This window comes from Hirundo rustica, chromosome 1 (genome assembly GCF_015227805.2).
Source record: "Hirundo rustica isolate bHirRus1 chromosome 1, bHirRus1.pri.v3, whole genome shotgun sequence".
NCBI lineage: Eukaryota > Metazoa > Chordata > Aves > Passeriformes > Hirundinidae > Hirundo > Hirundo rustica.
In genome coordinates, this window is record NC_053450.1 from 3,844,810 (window position 1) to 3,864,092 (window position 19,283).

The following is a 19,283-nucleotide window of genomic DNA, read 5'->3' on the forward strand; positions in this document are numbered from 1 at the left end:
CTCTTAGCACTGTTCCATTTTCAAATATTACATTATATCCAGTGGAACATTTCTTTCCTGGTTTAACTTTTTATTGTCTGAAAGGCTGTCGCTCAGATAAGTCTAAGTTGTTGAATATTGCAGACTTCAGCACTATAGTTTGACTTTTATCTCCTCTTTAAGTATTTTAAATAAATAATTTAGTTCTAAATGCAAATTTTTAAATTTAATTGACCTTTCTCAAGATTAATGGAAAAAATTATCTTCTGCTTTGCACAGTTCAGATATTAAAGCCATCATTTTTCTTTCTGCAGTCAGTTTTAGGCCAGGAGGAGAGATCATTACTTGTGGGTCACTTGAGCTACTGAATTTTACAGTTGTATTTTATAGTAGTGAATGAAATACAGATTGTACTTCTAAATCTGTGAAGTAATTACAAGTAAATACAAGGTATATATTAATTTACATTATTTTACATTATTATTTCTAGCCAGTGATACATATGTATTAACCTCACAAGAGATTTGGTCCTTGAGGTCCGTCTTTGCCTGTAAATTATTATATCCTAGGGCATCACTTCCAGTTTGGTATTAACTGCAGGACTTGTATTTAGGGTGGAATTATGTGCACCTGAAACATGATGTTATATATTACAAGTGAGATTGCACAATGAAAGTATCAGGCAGAGTTTTAAAAGGAAACTTGCCTTATGCATTTTCTGTTTCCTCTTGAATGTGAGAACAAGAGCATCATCCTCACTTCAAGTTTTCCTTAAATTTAAAATCAATGAGTGTACAGGGATTCTTCATGCACATAAGCATTCTGCATAAGTGGCAGTAACATGGTCTAGCACAGTGTCCCTGCTGTCTACTTTATATAAGAAAGGATGAGCAGGAAGCATAATACTTGATAAAGTCTCCTACTGCCTCCTGTCAGCTTCATTTTGGAAACAGCTTGCAAACTCATCTGTGGATGATAGTATTTAAATAGGTAGTTAGCCATGAGGAAGAGTTTTTGGGTTCCTGTTATATTGTTTCTTCCTAAGGATAATTAAATAAGGACTATCTCTATATCTTCTTCTTCCAAGCTAAGCAGCAGTGGTTTATTTAGTTAATGAAAGATGAAATCTACTTATGTTGACCAGATTGCTGCTTTTCTTTTAATACCATGCCTGCTCTTAACCTCATTTTATTTGGAGAGTATCGCATAATTAATTTCCCTTTACAGATTCATACTCTTAGAAGAGGACAGGGAAAGATCTGAAGTGAGTCACTGGTGGATGGGATCTGCCTGGACCTGCCCACTGTCCTCCCAGGAACAAAGGCAGGAGTTTGCAGCACCACTGATGCTCCCCTACTCAGTTTTTCACCTATTAATTTTCTCTGCCAGTTGCCATTTCTGTGAAGCTGTCAGTGCTGCTGGATTTTAACTGGCACTGTTTTGGGAAAGGGGGAATTGGGAGGCACTGGCTGGGGAGCAGTCGTGATGTCATTTGCAGGAAGTTACTTTCCTCCCTGCATATCCTTTCTGCTGAGAAGTTTGTTGTCAGGGGAGGGGAGGATTTCTCATAAAGTTGCAACTCTTTTTATGAGAAGAGGTGAAATGAGCTGTCCAGTGCCTTTAGTAGCTCTGCACTGTGACTTTAATAGGACTTCAGGTGACTGTCACTGAGATGTTGGCTGTGCCATCAGAAGGTTTGTCACTTTTTTCCCTTTAAGCCATCCTGGCAGATGATGTGAGATGATACCTTGCAGACACATCATCAGCATTGCCAATGAGCTGACCTTCTTCTCTTCATCCATTTAATTTGTATTTGAATAATTTGCATCCCTGTAATGATGCGCAGTTGTCTGAGGAGCTGTCACAACGGCTTGGGCTGGTTTCGTGACAAAACTCAGTAGTTTCAAAACACAATTGTTTCATTATTCATGAAAACTGTTGTTGCTTTATTCCTCTTCCTGCTCAGACAAGTTTGGCCAGAGAGAAACAAAACCTGTTTTGCATTTGTAGGATTGGATACTTAATTTTTTTGTTTCTTAATGCAGTGTTTAAATACAAATATCTCATTATTTATTGAAAACTCATCTAGTAGGAAATTTGGGTAGCTCCCCATGAGGCAAAGAAGTTAAAATGGAATTCTAGTCCCGTCTCCTGGAATGAGTTTATTTCTAAACTTTTGAGTTAAGATCTTCTCTGTTTTCCCTGATACATAATTACTGTGAAGGGCAAGGAACAGGTGCCCTTGCACAATGTGAGCTGTCATTATCCTGGCTGTTTGCAATAAACTGAATGCCTGTTTCAGACTGAATTGTCTATTTTTACCTTTTTCCATATAGACTCCATAGATTCTTGTATATCACAACAAGCAAGGACAAATTTGGGGAGGAGTGCAGAGAACACTTGACAGGAAGCAGGTCTCAAAGTAACTGCAGAAGACAGCAGAGAATGACTTTTATGGCTAAAATGCATTTCAGTCTCATTATTCTGATGCTCAGCCCAGTAACAAAGCTGGTGATGTTCAAAAGGTTGCCTTTCACTGCCCTCTCCTTCTTCAGGGTGAAGTCCATGTGATCTCTCGAAATCACTTAAAAGTTGAAAAAGATCCTTTTTTCAGTTGGTGATTGTAATTCATTGTCCAGCTTATCCATTTTCTCCTTCCATCAACAGGTTCTGGGAATTGTTTGTCTGCTCATTAACACCTCCCTGGTGAAATGCATCTCTTGAGATGGGAGAAATCTTCATATTTAAAAAGAAAGTGAGGAAGCTGGGTTTGAGTAGGGGTACATTTTTCAGGATGAATGACTGATTTAGGTTACGGTATTTTTGTTTTGATTCATGTGCAACGCCTTTCCATGTACTACATGTTCCATAGGCTGAGGAAAAAACACTGAAGCAACATTACAGATAAAAAATGCAGAGACAAAACTTGAAATGAATATTTTTAGCACACGAGGAAGCAGAATACGGATGATAAAAAGCAGATACGTTTAAGAAAAAGAGCAAGGATTTAATTCTGTTGTGCTTTACTTTAAGAGGAACTATAGTCTTGAAACACTTTATCTGTTTATTGCTTTCATAGATCCTACCTAGAGCTGTGTTCATAGTACTGTTTTATGGGATATTTTTCTCTCTGTAGTTCTCTTTTACTCTGACTCTTCACTTTCCAGCTGGCAAGTGTGTTGTTGGGGGTGTTTTTGTAGCTTCTCATGTGACATGAGGTGCCACTGTGCTAAATACAGTGTAAACATTATAAATAAAAACATGGTTAGTAGATGTGGAAACTTGTAGAGTCTCTGAGTACTGAGAGCCTTGTTTACTAAAGTTTTCCGTAACTTGGAGTTTAATAAAAGTTACTTCAAGCAGAGATGGACAATGGACAATTAAGAGCAATCTAGGCTGTATTCCTAAAGCTGATGTGGATTTATTGGAGGCTGTTGGGGTACAGTGTGCTTACATGCGTATTTAATTTCCACACAAAAATTACCATATTGCCAGCAACGATCCCTCAACAGAGGAATGCAATCTGAATGCTGCAGTTTCATATTATATATTGTTAGGCAGGAATATTTTTCTCAAATATCAATCACTTAGAAAAGTGCAACATTAATTAGGTGGAATTTCCTTTGGAAATGGATTCTAAATACTTCTGACAGTCCAGAAGAAAAGATAATTTGTTAAGTATGGCTATAGGGAACTATTTCTGTGAGAATATAAGCATTGTTGTGTATATCATAGAAATGAAGTACTGGGTTTGCATTTGCTCGTGTACCACAGAGGGGTGGGGTGATCTCGGAAACAAAGACTATGAAATTCAAGATATTCCAGTTGCGTCTTCCATGTGCATTGCCTGTGCAAAATCCAGGAAACCCATCCTGCCTTTGCAGAATCAAATCATACTTCAATGCCAGTAGGAATTGATATTGTTAGTCATAGTTTCAGGCCTGGTAATTTTTTTTTCAGAATCCACTCTTCAGATTGTATCTGGGTATTTTTCATTATGGTCTTTATTTCTAGCTTGATTCTGGCAGTTACTGTGATCCACTTTTATAACTCATGTTTAGCTTTTGAATATGCCGAACACTTGATGGACTCTGCATGCAGATGAAAAATTTCTAATGATGTCTTGCTGTATTAAAAATAGCCAAAACAACCCCCCCCCCCCTTAGAGACGAACAGATTAATTCCTCTGCCTTTGGGATGTGAGGATCAGCAAAGTTGCAGGCTGCAGAAGTGGGAGCTTATAGAAACCTTTGCCTGAGTGCTGTATTTGAATAAAATAATAAAACCATAGAATTCTTTGGGTTGGAAGGGACCTTAAAGGCCATTTAGTTCCACCCCTCTGCCATGGGCATGGACGCCTTCCACTAGAATGGTGAAGGGGGAACTTCAGAAGCTTCTCCTCAGATGTCAGTTTTTGCTCAGTGTTGATAAGGCCTATTTGAATTCATCTTCCCAATGCAAATTTCACAAGCTCTAGATTATTCCTTGTAATTGCCATCTATTTTCACCCAGTTTCTTTTGGGGTTAAGATTCTTCTAAATTAATGCAAATTATAGAAAATATTTTCTGGTCTGGAGGGATTTCAAAGCTCTTTCTTGTTGGCATTTGTTACTGGTGTTTTCCTTTTGGCAGCATTTACAGAATATGTTTCTTTCTTTATATGGAGAAATAGATAAAAGGATAATAGTAATCCTGTGTTTTTATATGTCCTTCCCAGACTGCTTCTCAGTTTGTAGTTGCATTTCATCCTGAATGATTTTCAAAGCTGTTGTTGGTCTCCTTAAGTGCAAAGTCATCTCAAGAGCAATATATTTTAATTCTTCCCTAATTATTTTTCTATTTCAGACAATTCAGGAAATTAAAGCTGTTTTGGCAGCATAGTATATTAGATCTTCCATAACCACATTTCATGTGATGTGAGCTGGTCTAAATTCCCTTTTATATTAGATTAGTGATTCTAATTTAACATATCAGTACTTAGTATGCATTATAGTGTACTGTATTTAATTTGATTACCTTTTATGCCTTACCGTACATTTAATAAAGCAATTATTTAACCATTTGCTGCCAATGAATTTTACTGTGATATTGAAATTAATATGGTCTGTAATTCATGAAGATGGACAAAGCAGGAGAGAAGTGTCTTAAAAAAAATTCAAAGGCCATGTTAAGGCTCTACTTCTGTGGTTATTTTGTTTTGCCTTCCTGGGTTTTGCAGGGAGAAGTGAGGAAGTTGCCTTGTGAAACCAATGGACTCTCCAAGTGTGTTACAGTTCACTTCAGGAGACACTTTCATATGTAATATTCTGCTTCTCTTTTGTAGGGGTTGGTATTAATAAACAACTTTAAATAGTATATTCCTCAGCTTTTGGCCCAATCTTGTTGCTTTTTTCAGCAAGTCTTGAGCACACCAGGAGCTTCCTCCTACCAAGAGTGGAGGCAGGTGAACCTCCACAGAACCACAATGTCATCTGCTTGCAACCGCAAAGTAAATGTCTTGTGCACCACTCACAAAGTCATTAAGATGTTGACTGATGATTTGTAAAGCATTTTTACCATCAACAGGCTTAGACTTCTGTTTTCAGTAGCATAAACCATATGGTTTATATATCATGAATTACAGACTGGGTGCTGCTGAAACCAATATATTGATATTGTAGTGCCTGTCTTCACAGTGATCTGCAGTTTCTGCAGAAGTAGTATCAGCAGGAATGACGTTGGCTTTTTTTTTTCTTTCTTTTCCTTTGCTACAGCATGGCTATCCAAGTGGACAAGTTCAATTTTGAGAGCTTCCCAGAATCCCCAACTGATGGGGCACAGTTGGCTCATGCAAAGCAGCTGGAAGAAGAAAGGCAGCAAGCAAGAGGCCTGGAGATTAACAGCAAGCTGGATATTTGCTGGAAAATTATATCCTTTCATAAATACTTGCTTTAAAAGTATATAAATAGATGCCCTCTGATACATTTTATTTTATAATTCAACTCACTTCACAGCAGTGTTACTGAAAAGAGAAGTAATTAGAACTATGAAGCTTATCATAATTATAGACTGTTTAAGGTTAATTGTGCTGTATATTATTTAGGCGATGCTTGGGTCATCCTGTAATGGCTTTTTCTGAGTCACTGGGCATGTCATAAATCCTGTGTGTTTTCCCCAGCTTTTAGGGAACTGAGGAAGTATAATTAGGATTGATGAGTAGTAGATTCCTGAGGTCAAATTTTTCTGTTCTCCCCCCCACCAAGTAACTGAATCATGGTGAAATTAATGAAGCTGGATTTAGAGAGTTTGCATATATTTAATTAAATTTGGGTAAATCAGAACATATTAGAATAATTTACTTCCAAGTCCTCTTTATAGATTTAGTAATGTACCCAATCTTGGGTAGCTTTTTAAGGCTTAGACAGGACTTATGTGATGACTTAGTCATTCTAAACATAAAATCCCCACAATAATTCTAAATGCAGTTAAATATTGCCTTATGATTATTAATAAGAGATTGCATTCAGTTTAGAGTTAAAATAAACCAATGGTGTTGCTATAAATTTCGTGATTTCTATAAAAAAATCTTGTGCTTGGCTTGTCAAAAATATACTTTCTCATGATTTTCTTCAGGAAACATTCTGTACAGCAAGCAGTCCCCCAAGCCATGTGATGGTACTCAGCACTTCCCAGGAGATTTATAATTTTCACTCAGATCATCCTCGAATTCACATGATAGGGGGTGGCAGAAGATGAGAAAAGAATGGCAGTCAAATTATGCTTTATCTGTTTGTACTTTTAATTGTACTTTTATCCAGTGATCTGAAATGATGTTTCATTACTAATTATCATGAGGAAGAACTTCTTTACTGTGAGGGTGGCTGAGCACTGGCACAGGTTGGCCAGAGAGGCTGTGGAGTCTTCTTCCCTGGAGATATTCAAGAGCTGTCCTGGACACAATCCTGTGCTCTGGGGACCCTGCTTGAACAGGGGATGGACAAGATGGCCTCCAGTAGTCCCTTCCAACCTTAACCATCCTGTGATGATTAAATTAGATCAGGATTTGTCAAAGTCAAGGCTTGAGTCATAAATGATATTCCTAGTGCCTGGTTCAGTCCAGATTCCCAAAGCAACATTTCAGAGAGAGCTCCTTTTATGCAAAAATGTCAATATTTAACCAGAACTCAGTTAGAAAATATCTGTGTTATGGAAAGATATAAATATTCTGTGATAGCACAGATGAATTCTTACGCTGGAATTGAGTGAATAGTTGTAATCATTTTGTCAAGGTGTAAAAATTCATCCTCACTCATTCCAGTTGCTGGGCAACACTGTTTACATCCATTCTGTGTTCTGGATTTAACCCCAGTTTTGATCCCAGAACCATTGTGGCTGACATGAAAGTCAGTACCTTAGAAACCAGTAGAACTGCATGATAAATTCAGTGCAACAATTAGTTCCTGTGCGTTTAATATTTGTTATGATTGCTCTCTGTTCCAGGAACTAAAACTCATCTAATTAATGAAAGGCAACAAGTTTCACATGTGCTTAAAAATCCTTGAAGAAATGCATACATTCTTTTCCAGGTATCATGTCCCAACTAGAGTTAGTCTTTCTCATAGCATTGCAGAACCATTAATGTTGAAAAAGACCTCAAAATACCTCCTAAATCATCAAGTCCAAAATACCAAATGACTTTGACCAAATATATCAATTAAACCACAGCACTGAGTGCTATGGTGAGTCCTTTCTTGAACACCTCCACAATGGTGACACCACCACCTCCTTGGGCAGTCCCTTACGATGCTTGACACCTCCTTCCATAAAGAAATTCTTCCTGATGTCCAACCTGAACCTCTCTGGCTTCATCCTTTTATTTCTTGCAGCAATATTTAGATGTGAACCAGTCAATTGAAAAAAAAAAAAAATTCTTCTCTCCATTCTGCTAAGTTTAAGAAACTTGGTTTCTGAGATATTTTTCTCCCATCAGAGTAAATGGACACAGGTCAGGAGAGTTTATACTGATGGACATTCAGACAGAGAAATGGATGGATAGTTCAGCTGCATTAGCCTTGTTTTCCTTCAGGGGTCAGCCTCAATGCAGCCAAGAGAGGAAAAGTATTTGCAAAATTACAAAGGGGTAAAGTTACTGATTTTTCCTGTTAGAGGCGGCATTTTTGGAAGTCTCTTGAATGCTATTGCCAAGTGATCCCTTTTCCTGAAGGACTGGAGGAGGTTTAGTCCAGTCCAGTTATTTCTGAAATACTTAAAGGACAATTTTTGTGTACAGGAGTTGGACGATTTGATTTGGTATGTGCTGTGTGGGATCGGCTCCCTGAACAAATGATCCAGCTGGAGGGTTTGAAGTTTGGTGTCAGCCTTGGCTGCAGTTGTCCTGAGATGATGGAGCTCAATATCCTGAGGAAAGTGAGGAGGACACATGGCAGGATAATGACTCTGGACTTGAGCAGAGGAGACTTTGGGGAAGGTCAAAGAATTGGAATTGGAAAGGATTGGAAGGGATGCTGGCCCTGGTCCCAGTGGGGTTGCTGAGCCTCCAGGAGCAGCTTCCTTAAAGCCTGAGGGTTGCAGCAGTCAACAAAGTTCATCCAACCCTTTGAGCAAGGTGTGCCATGAGGAGACTGCTAAATTCCAGTTAGGTACTAGGAAAATTCCTTTTCACAATCAGGGTGCTCAGATACTGGAGCAGGTTGCCCAAAAGTGCTGTAAAATTGCTGTCTTTGAAGATGTTAAAAAAATTCTGGACAATGCCTTGAGCAGCCTGGTGCAATTTCAGTATTTTCCATGCTTTGAGCACAGGGCTGGACAGTGACTCTGGGATTGCCTTTCAATATAAATTATTCTGTGAGTTGTGCAGCTGGGCAGAGGGCTGGGTCAGAGAACGACTTCTGAAAACGAAATTCTTTCCTTCTTCCATCTTCTGCTATCCCCAGGTTTGTTTGCAGCCAGAGAAATTTTCAAATGTACTGTGAAGAAATTGTGATTTCAGTGAAATAAGACTGTAACATTTTGGGGTCGTTTTCTTGAAAATATTCTAAACCTGGCCCTAAGAGCCTTAAAAACGTGAGACGGACTTCAAGTGCCACCTTAAATATCATGTTTCATTTTTTACTTTTCTAGTAGTTAGACTTTTTTTTCTTACTGCAGCTTTAATATCTGTGATATATAGGAAGTCTGTCCTATTTGCAATGTTTCCTTACATTTTTTGAATTGTATTTATGCCCCTTCCTTAGTTTTTTGTTTCCCATATTTAAACCTAATTGCCAGAACTTCTTTCAAAGCACATTTTCTTTCAGTCATATTGCTGATTTTATTCTGCACTACAGCTCTATTTTTCTCAATATGTGGGATCCAAAGCTGGAGGCAACACTGCAGTTTTTACTGTGAGATTTCTCACAGAATGAAATTGTACCTTCCAGGTTTAGGAGATGATGTTTTCTCTGAGAACTATTCTTTAATTCTGTTGTCTGATTTTTTTTGTTTGTTTTTCATTTGGTCCAGCATAACTGACTGAATTATTATTCCCAACTTTCATTTGTAGATTTGTTGTTTTCTTCTAGGGTGGTGCTTGGAACTTTTTGTCACTTCATCCCAGTGATTTTCAGAAGTTCCACTCATTTGTTTGGTTTGTGAACACTGACATATTTTCCAAATACATTAAAATTATGAATGTTTTTGTATTTCATCATTGAAGAAACCAGTGAGGATTTTGAAATTATTATGTATCAGACAGAACCTTGAATCATCTCATTTGCTTGACAGCAAATCACTGATAACTTTTATTGAAATTCACTTTTCTGTGTCTATTCCACTTTTGATGACTTTATCTTGATCATAAATATGATTCATCAGTTATGAGAATATTACATCTTGTGGAACTTCTGTACATCAGTAAAGGTTTCTTTAAATTTTTATTCTGCTGCTTATTGTTTGCAAAAATAACTATTATTTAAGACCCTAAATAACTGCTTATAATTAGTTTTAATATTAAAATACCATAATAATGATCAAGCAGAAAGCTTAAAATATGAATAAGACAACTGCTCTAAGTAAAATGTGCAATTCATGGAGTTTTATTTTTAATTAGTATGATTCTTATTTATGAACATTTGCTATTTTTTATGATTATTTGCATTCTCCCACCTGCATTTATTTGCAAAGGACATATGTATTGAAAATAATTTCTTCTAGGATGCAAGATGTAGAATGCTGTAGGGAGAAAAAACATGAGTAACTTCCAGATAGAAGCCAGTTTTAAAAACCTATTGTCTTTTTAAGCAGTAGGTTTTAGGTAACAGACTGTGTTCTAATTGTGAGTACCCAGCTACACATGAGACAATCCAGAAAGTGTAAAAGTCCAAAGTTTTCCCTGGGGAAATAACTGGTTCATTTGACTGTCATTTAGGTTTTTGCTATGGAACAGTTTATATCATATTCAATCTGTTGCTACAGAAATGTGAAATGAGGGTGTCAACTGTGAAAAATTAGGTTTTTAGGTTTTGGTTTTTTGATGCGTTTTTGTTTTGTTTTGTTTTGTTTTCAAGCAGCATCTGGTGATTGTGTGTTCGTTAGCTCTGAGGCCCCCACTGGAGCTGATTTGACTGTGCAGATGAAAATATCTTGAGCTGTTAAATATGAGCTGTAGTGCTGCAAGCTGGAAGTCAACCATTTGAATCCTGGCTGGTGCCTGTGTTGTTAATAAGAATAAAGATTTAACTTTAGGAAGTGAGGCCTGGGTCAGCAGTGTGGCCCTTAGAGAAGAGCAGGTTTGTGATGGCAGTGAGACCTCAGCAAAATGTGTGGAGATTTGGTTAAGTAGATAGATCCTGCAAGGTCGAACCTAACCTTGGCAGTCTGTTCTCGTGTTTATCTGGGCAGTCTTTTTCAATGAATTTTAAATCCTGGATCTTACACTTGTGTCTTTTATCAGCTTTGACTTTGAGCTAAGAATAAAAGGGTTTCTTGGCAACCCCTGTTCAACTCCTTTGCTTTCACTGACTTCTAAAGGCTTTGTCTTAGGCAAACTCTGGAGTTAAGCTTTTCTCTCTTGTTCCTTTTATATTTCTTACTGTATATTTTGGTCTCTTTTCGTCCCCAAGGTAATGAGTTTGTTGCAATGTTCAGTTTTGTATTTGTCCTATAATGAACAATTTTATTTAATTGTTTGATAATATAGTCAGGAGACAAAGATCAGTGTTATAGAATTCCATGATCCCAGTCCCTCGGTAGGTCCATGTGAACACATAATTCCTTAATGTGTTTATCCCTTTATAATTTAACAAGTCCACTTCTTTGGGTGAATTTCAACCTTGCCTTCCCCTCCTTTGCCATCAGACTCCCTTCTGCTGCTTCATTTAGTGATCTCCTTATACAAATGCAATTTATTTCCTGAATATGTGAGTCAAATAATCTGTTCATGGCCTAACCATTTAATTGCTACATTTTATTTTCACATAGAATTGTGAAAATTGAAATTTCTCATCAGTTCTACAATCCATGGCCATGGATCTAAGATAAACTAGTACCATCAATTTGTTTGGCAAATAAACAAATAAGACCCTGAACCTCCAGATTAATGTACAAGAACACTCACTGAGCTATTTCTTGTCTATAGAATTTATTTTGACACAAGATGACAATAAGCAGTGTGCTAAAAATGAGCTTTGTGCTTGTGATGGAATAAGGAAATTTATTTTTCTGAAAATTTGGGCCGTAGAAGCTTAAACTGCTTTTAAGATATTACATAATTTTCTCTGTTTATCAGTTTGTGGGTTTTTTTCAGGCAGGTTTCTTTTTTGTTGTTTGTTGGTTTAGTGGGGTTGTTGTGTTGTTTTTGGTTTGGTTTTGTTGCCACCCCTTTTTCGTTTGGTTGTTTTTTTTGCTTGGGTTTTTTTCTTGTGGATTTTGTTTTGTTTTTACATTTTTTAGCTTTTGTAAAGAGCCATTCAATTTGATTTCAAACTTTTTTTCTGAAATGTGTGACCAAAAAAACACCAAGAGTATCACAGAATAGTTCAGGTTGGAAGGCACCACAGTGGGGTCACCTGGTGCCACCTCCCTGCTCCAGCAGGGCCATCCCAGAGCACAGGCACAGGATTGTGCCCAGATGGCTCTGGAATGTCTCCACTGAGGGACCCCACACCCTCTCTGGGCAATCTGTTCAGCGCTCGGTCGCTGCAGTGAAGAAATTATTCCTCATGTCCAGATGGAACTTCCTGGGATCAGTTTCTGCCTGTTCCTCTTGTCCCGTTGCTGGGCACACCAAGCAGAGCCTGTTTCCTGCTCTGAGCCCTCCTTGCAGACACTGACAGGGATGAGGTCCCCTCTCAGTCATCTCTTCTCGAGGCTGAACAGCCCCAGCTCCCTCAGCCTTTCCTTGTAAGACATATCCTCCAGTCCTTTCATCATACTTTGTTGTCCTCCAGTGGCCCTGCCCCAGGAGCTCCAAGTCTCTCCTGTCCTGAGGAGCCCTGAATGGACACAGCACCCCAGATTTGCCTCACTGCCTCCCATGGTTTTATGTTCCAGGGGGAATATTCTACATCTGAACGCATAGATCTGCTTTGGTATCATTTACCAAAGATAAAGAGTGGAGAATCACCTGTTTTATAGTAATTTTATGGTGTTATTTGAGACATTAAGCTTTCCATGAAGCTCTAAACTGAAAATTTGTAATATTCCAGGCACCACTGTGAGTCTGCTGTAAGTAAATTACAGTAAAGTTAGTTTAATGTTACAGTTAATGCCAGCCACTCTGTTTTAAAGCATCTTTTAAATACTGCCTTTTTATTAGTGTTTCTCTCACTTACAGTCCTTAGATTAAAGATGTGATAACAGAATTATTTATCTGCTGTTTCTGTGAAGTAAATTCAAATTATTCTCTACCCTCTAGTGTGTTCTATGGAAATTATTGGGTTGTGCTGGCGTTCTGAGTCTTATTTTTCAGCAGCAGCACTCTTTTAAGGTGATATTCTGCTGCCTTCAGTTTTCCAAATAGATGCTTTCTTTAATGGTGTTTCCAGCTTTCAGACTGTTTGGGGTTTATGAATTCTTTATTTGTGGTCTCTTTAGGAAAAAAAAAAATGAAAATGTGCTATATATGACATTTTTCAAGGCATAATGAGAATATTTTAAAAAATATTGTCAAGAATCCTGTACTCGGTACAGATTTTCCTCTTCTATCATCTCTGAGCTCTTGAGTATCAATCACTCTTAGATTTGTTTTTGTTCTGAGCTTTCAAAACTTTTCTTTAAATCTCCTGGACACCCTGAAAGATTATGTCCTGTGGTAGAAATTAGTTATCTGCAGTGCTTGTTAATTTTCTTTTAACTGACACAGGTGAATATATACTTCAGCAGTCAGATGATGTGTGTCCCTTTCCAGAGTTTACAGAAAAGGGACTGATCACATTTAGAAACTTGATAAAAGCTCAGGTAGTCTTTTATTTTTTGCTATATTTTTGAGGACCAGGGTCCCAGTACTTTTGGAGTAGTTGTATGAAATCATGATGAAAATTTCACTAGGAGCTTATTCCTCAATTACAGTGGGACACATGCCTGGATACAAAATGGTGCTGACATCTGCAAGTGCTTCCAAGCCCTGTGAATTCAGTGCCTTTCTGCAGTCAGGGTATTAGAAAAAAGAAATCCAGTGCTCTTCCTGTTACAAATAAATGCCATCTAGATCGACTCTTCACATGAAATTATTATTTATTTGTTTAAATGGATAATACTGTCTTTGCATGACATTGGATATTGCCTGGGCTTTTATTTTAGCACTTGTGTAATCTGTTTTGAAGCCCTTTTAAAATAGGTTCTTCTGTCCACAACAGTTTATCTCAATGCACTGCTGTCCTTAGAGTAAGAACAATTTCCTAATATTTTCTCTCTTCAATCTGGGTCCGTTTCTGAGCTCATGCAGGGTAGAAAGGGAGGCTTGCAGTTTCTGTGCCTGTAGTTCTGGTCTGATGTTTTCCTTTGGTAATGACACTGTCACTGTCCAACATCCCTATACCCCCATGGAAGTGGCACCAAGTCAGCAGTCAGGGCTATCCCAGCAGACATTTGTTGTGTTTTCTATTGCCCTAACAGATTTTTACCTCTTTGTTTTCAGATTATTCCTAATTTATCATTCTGGATTCTCATCCTGCACCACATACTTAAAGATTTTGCATTTTTGCGGATCCCAGACTATTTTGCCCTCGTGTTTTATTGTGGTTCAAGTATATTTTACCTTTGCTTTAACACTCCTCAGTGGACTTAAATTTTTATTTTCAGAAGATATCAACTGCTGTACTTTTACTGTTGGTCAATTTATGGGTTAATAAACCATATGTAGCATTAACCTTTAACGAATCTGTAGATTGCAGTTTTGATTTTAAATAATAAAAGTTGTGCATATCACATGCCCTTTTCCTCTCTGAAACAAAGTTTTCCTTAATTCCAATTCACCCTTCCTTGAAGCGTGAAGGGGAAGCAAGTGTGGAAGGGGTTCTTAATCAGCTCGTCTTGGAGCATCTACAGTTGGCTCCTCTCCAGTGGGGTGAGTGGTGTCAAAATCGACTGATGATCTTTTTTAGAGAATCTACTGGCTCATAATTTTCAGCAGCATGAGAATGATAATGTTTTCATTTACTGACAATCTGTGGTAGCAGAGAATTTGATAGGGATTTTATTTTCCTTTAGCTGTTTTGCTTAGCTGAAGATAAATGTAGAATTGATGTCTGTTTTATTTTAAGTACCACTGTTTGATGATAGTAAATATGAAACCTGACTGTGCACTTTTTCCTGTAATTTTCAGTCCTAGTTGTCTTGTATGAGAAGTGGCTGCTCCTTAAATTTCCCCTTTTTCTTATAGTGTTGTTTTTAAAGTAATTTCTCTAAATTTTTTTCATATGAATGGTGGTGTCCTTTGTGTTATATTTCTTATTATGGCCCAGACAATTGCATTACTAACTTTTGAGGTGCAGAAAGTGTTTTTTACGCTGGGTAGCAGGGAAGAATTCCTTGTCTTAATTTTCCATTGAGAATGATGTTCCCACAATGAAAAATTGAATTAATTTAATTTTGAAGAGTCATAATAATGTGAATTCTCTCTGAGGTTCTCAACAAAGCTTGCTCAGAGACTTTGGAACATGGAATGTTTTATCCCCAACACTTCTATGTGAGCTGCAAGTTTCAGATAAAGTCCCCAGGTCAACAGCAAATTGTTGCCAATGCTTCTGCTTTTAAAGCAAATTTGCTTTTAAAGCAAATTTAACTCTATGCTCCATATTTTAATACTTTGATGACCTAATGAGGAGCAACTTTAAGGAACAATGATCCATCACTATTGCCTGTGTTAATTATTAAAACTGAAATGACACCAAACTCTATTATTTGTGTACTCTATTTAAGTGTGTGGGTTTTTTTCAAGCACGTTGACCACCCTCAACTCAAATGTTAAAACCTGTGAGCACTTTGTTTATAGATGAGAAGATTAAAAATGGTTTAAAGTAGTTTGTTGTAAATATGTCCAACTTTAGCCATAATCAGCTGCCTCTGAAATCAGGCTTACCTGGCCTCAGTTCTCCAGGGGATTCAAAGATTTGGCAGCTTTCCTTTGTATGATTGATGGGATTTGGCCGTGGTTGCCCTGGGCCTCACCAGTAAAATGACTGGTTTGTGTCAGTTTTGTGTTGTGAGCGCAGGCTGGTCACTTCTTAGCTCTGCAGAGTGGCTTTGACCATCAGCAGGTTTGTAACCTGGGCTCTGTGGTGGAAAATCTTCCTTTGGCATTTCTGCATAGGACATCACCTTAAGGATGAAAAATGTGTTTTTCTTCTTTCACTGTACTCTTGGTTTGTGTCTTTTAATTCTCTTTGTGCTGAATTCCATTGTTTTCTTTGTAAAAGAGTCTTTTTGAATCACAGAATTGTGCCTGGCATTCCTGCATGAATAGTGATCTTTGATGCACTGGTTGAAAAACATGAACATAACACTGATTTACAATAAAATCTCCTGTGGAGTTTTTTATTTCTCAGGCTGCTGATTAATTCAGTTAAAGAGTCCCAGTTACTTGAGTTTTCAGCCAAAACTCTGTGATATTCTCTGCTTCATAGCTGCAAAATCTTTTGAAGCATAGTCTGTTGACTGATGGTGTTGTACATTTTAATTTTCTACATTGAGCAAAGCAGGGAAAGGGAGATCCTATGGGATATTGAATGCTTGGTTTGCCACCACTTATATATGATATTTCCTAGTGGAAAGTTCAGTTTTGCAGAAGTTTATTTTTTGTTGTTGTTGAATTTTTCTCAGTCCTAAATTGCTAATGAATATTATCTATTTTGTATAACACTATGTCCATGCGGAAGCTGTAGCTTATAGAAAAGGACATTTTGGTTAAATGCCTGCTTTTACTTGAAAACAAAAGCAAAAATTGAAAATTGAACAATGGAGACATTTACGTTTCTTTTAGTTAACTGTACTTTTGAAGATTCAGCAATTAAATCTTTGGTAGAGTTGTAGCCAGGTAACCCCACCTGCAGTTCCTGCAGTCCCTCTAGACTCTGTACTGTGGCAATACAGGATGATTTCTTAAAAAATAGTGTGTGGGATGGAGGAAGAATTAAGAGATTATTATTACTGTTTGGTAGGTGGGACTAATAAGGAGCTGTTGAAATGTTTGGACAGCCAGGGGATATGTGTGCCTTGTATCTGCACTTAGACAATGTGACACGCTGCCTTTTGGACTTAAATTCTCTTTCAGTGCCAGAATAGATTTCCTACTCAATTCTTACAGGCGTGGAAACATGTTAAGAGTTTAAAATACTGTAATATTGTAGCATCAGATGGATTTTTTTTTTTAATTATTATTTACAACCTGGCTTTGCTTTGATTTTGTTTTCCTGTATTTTAACAATAACTTGTGTTTTAATATGAACTCTTTACTACTGGCCATCATTGTGACATAGCCTTTGGATAAACTGGCTAAAAATTTGGCTTAGTTTTATGCAATAAAATTATGCAAGGATTTTGCTATATTGATGGTCACATTGAAGGGTTTACTTTATTATAAGTGCTCACAGTGAAACATGAATGAATATTTAACATGGTTTTGATTAAAAAAATGACTGGCTCTTATTCAAATTTGTAGAAGCTGTACTCCAACATTCCTTTTAGAATTGGCATATTTAATTCATGTAAGAGTTAATATTACATCTCTAGAATTATGAAGGCATATTGAAATAATATTTCATGTAAATTTGACAATCCTGTCCTTTTTTCATTAAATACAAGGCAAAGAGTAGAATCAGACATTGGTGACATTGAAATTTTGGTCTAAGGGTAAGAAGTTACCTTTGAAATTTGTCATGGAGAGGGGAAAAAAAGTGATCTGTAGTGAATAGTTTGTTTTTATTTCATATAATTAAATGACTGGGGAAGGGAAAAGTCTTTAAGACATAAGGAATCATAAAAAGAAATTACTTCAAAGGCTGGAGTGAGATTCTTAATGTGTTGTTAAAATTGATTTTAAGATTTAAGACATCTCTGTAAAATAAAGTTGTCTGTTAGGCAGGTGAGTAAATCACACATAATTGAAAAGCATCATCTTGCTCAATACCACCAGGTTCAATCTTCTCTAAAATTTATGACAAATTTATTTTTTACGGCTGGGCAACAAACCAAATTTAGGCATAGATGTGGTTTTAAGGTGAATACATTAATATCATCAAATGAAGGAAACAGAGCCTGCAAAGTTTAATGAGGAGAACCAAACCTCCTCAAAGGCGTGTGCCATGCAAGCTCTGTGGCTGGGGTTGCAAATGATCTGATGGAGCCATCTGTGGCTGCTGCCTGTGCAGGATTTTTTCAGTCTTTATTTGATTTATGTCACTGACTTCGCAAGCAAGCAAAATCCCAGGACCAAACACTTAGCAGTTTTGATGGGGCTCTTCTGCTTTCCATAGCGAAATTATCTTAGGCACAAATGTGTGCACAAGGTTTTGTTGAACTTGAAGTAGACTGAGTTTGAAATAGGCTCCCGATTGTCCTAGGACAGGCTGCGCTTGGGATATTCCTGCATCCAGTGAGAAATTCCCCTGAAACAAGAGGCTCCTGACACTTTGGATACTGTAAACAATTTTCACAACAGAAACTTATTTTGAATTCTCCTACATAGAGCACAAAAAACATAACTTCCTTCACTGCCTATAGGCACTGAGTATAGAAATCTTTTCCTGATGACCCTCATGTGTATAAGAGGGAAGATTTATTGGAGAAAATTGGTTTAGGAATTTAGAACTGTAGACACTGAAAAGTGCTAGAGGTTTTAATATATCAAGCAAATGCTTTTCTTTTTCCATAGCAACTAACTGAATAACTGAAAATCAATGATTATACATGAATTCTAATATTACTAACACTAGTGTTCCAAAAAACACTCATTTGTCAAGCTTCACCATGGAAAAAGTCCAGAAATAGCTTTTTGCTTTCATTCACTCTTTTGTTTCATTCACTCGTTTCATTAATTCTTCCCTTTTTCATAAAAAAGTGAATTTCAGTATAGTTTTAATTTTTAAGTGTACTTGGATGCCTTTTCACAATGCAGTGCATTTTATTTCCTAGTATGTGATTACAGGATAACTAAAATCCCTGCTGCTGGATGCTGCTCAGGTCATAAATAAGAAAAGGGATGGGCAGTAGACAAAGTCTTGAACATTTACTTATTGGTAGAAAATGCTCCACCCCTTGTTGTGGGCCCACAATAAATTCTGTGCCTACCTGCAGCATGTAGGAATATTGTACTTAGAGAAAACTAGAAAACTCAAAAGTGAAGGTGGTGTTAAATTGTCCCTCAGAGGTGGTTAGAATCATTAGAAGATGTTGATTTAAAAGTATTTTGAAGTGTTTTATGAACATATGGTTCATGACAGCTTGTTTGGAAGTTCAGTCTGATTAAGTTTCACAAAACAACTTATGGAAGCATTATTTTAAAAATAAATTATCTTAATAACTAACTGTATGTTTTAGAGAGCGCCAAATCATAATCAGTTTTCACAGCTTTATGTTTTGTGCATATTAACATTAATTACTGAAGCTACACAGTGATTTTATTTTGTAGTTTCCAGCCTGACCTTGGACAATAATTAAATCTTTTCATAATTCATGTGATTAAGGGATTTCAGCGATGTGAGATCACTGCATCCCAAATACACAGGAAAATATTTTGTAATGTCTACCAGTGAGTACCTCTAAGCACCTCTAAGCTGTCCCCTGGACAATCTTGTCCCCATGGGATTAGTTAAAATGAGCCAGATCTCTCC

At 37.1% G+C, this 19,283-nt stretch overlaps 1 protein-coding gene across 1 annotated transcript in view; it reads left to right on the top strand.

Annotated features, from left to right (window-relative positions):
* The window catches only part of TRAPPC9 (trafficking protein particle complex subunit 9), a 319,212-nt gene that overhangs the window by 196,046 nt on the left and 103,883 nt on the right, over positions 1–19,283 (top strand). Inside the window, exons 20-21 of the mRNA XM_058422961.1 lie at positions 5,733–5,886; positions 14,431–14,521. Of these exons, the coding sequence (XP_058278944.1) occupies positions 5,733–5,886; positions 14,431–14,521 (245 nt within the window). The remainder of the gene's footprint in view (positions 1–5,732; positions 5,887–14,430; positions 14,522–19,283) is intronic.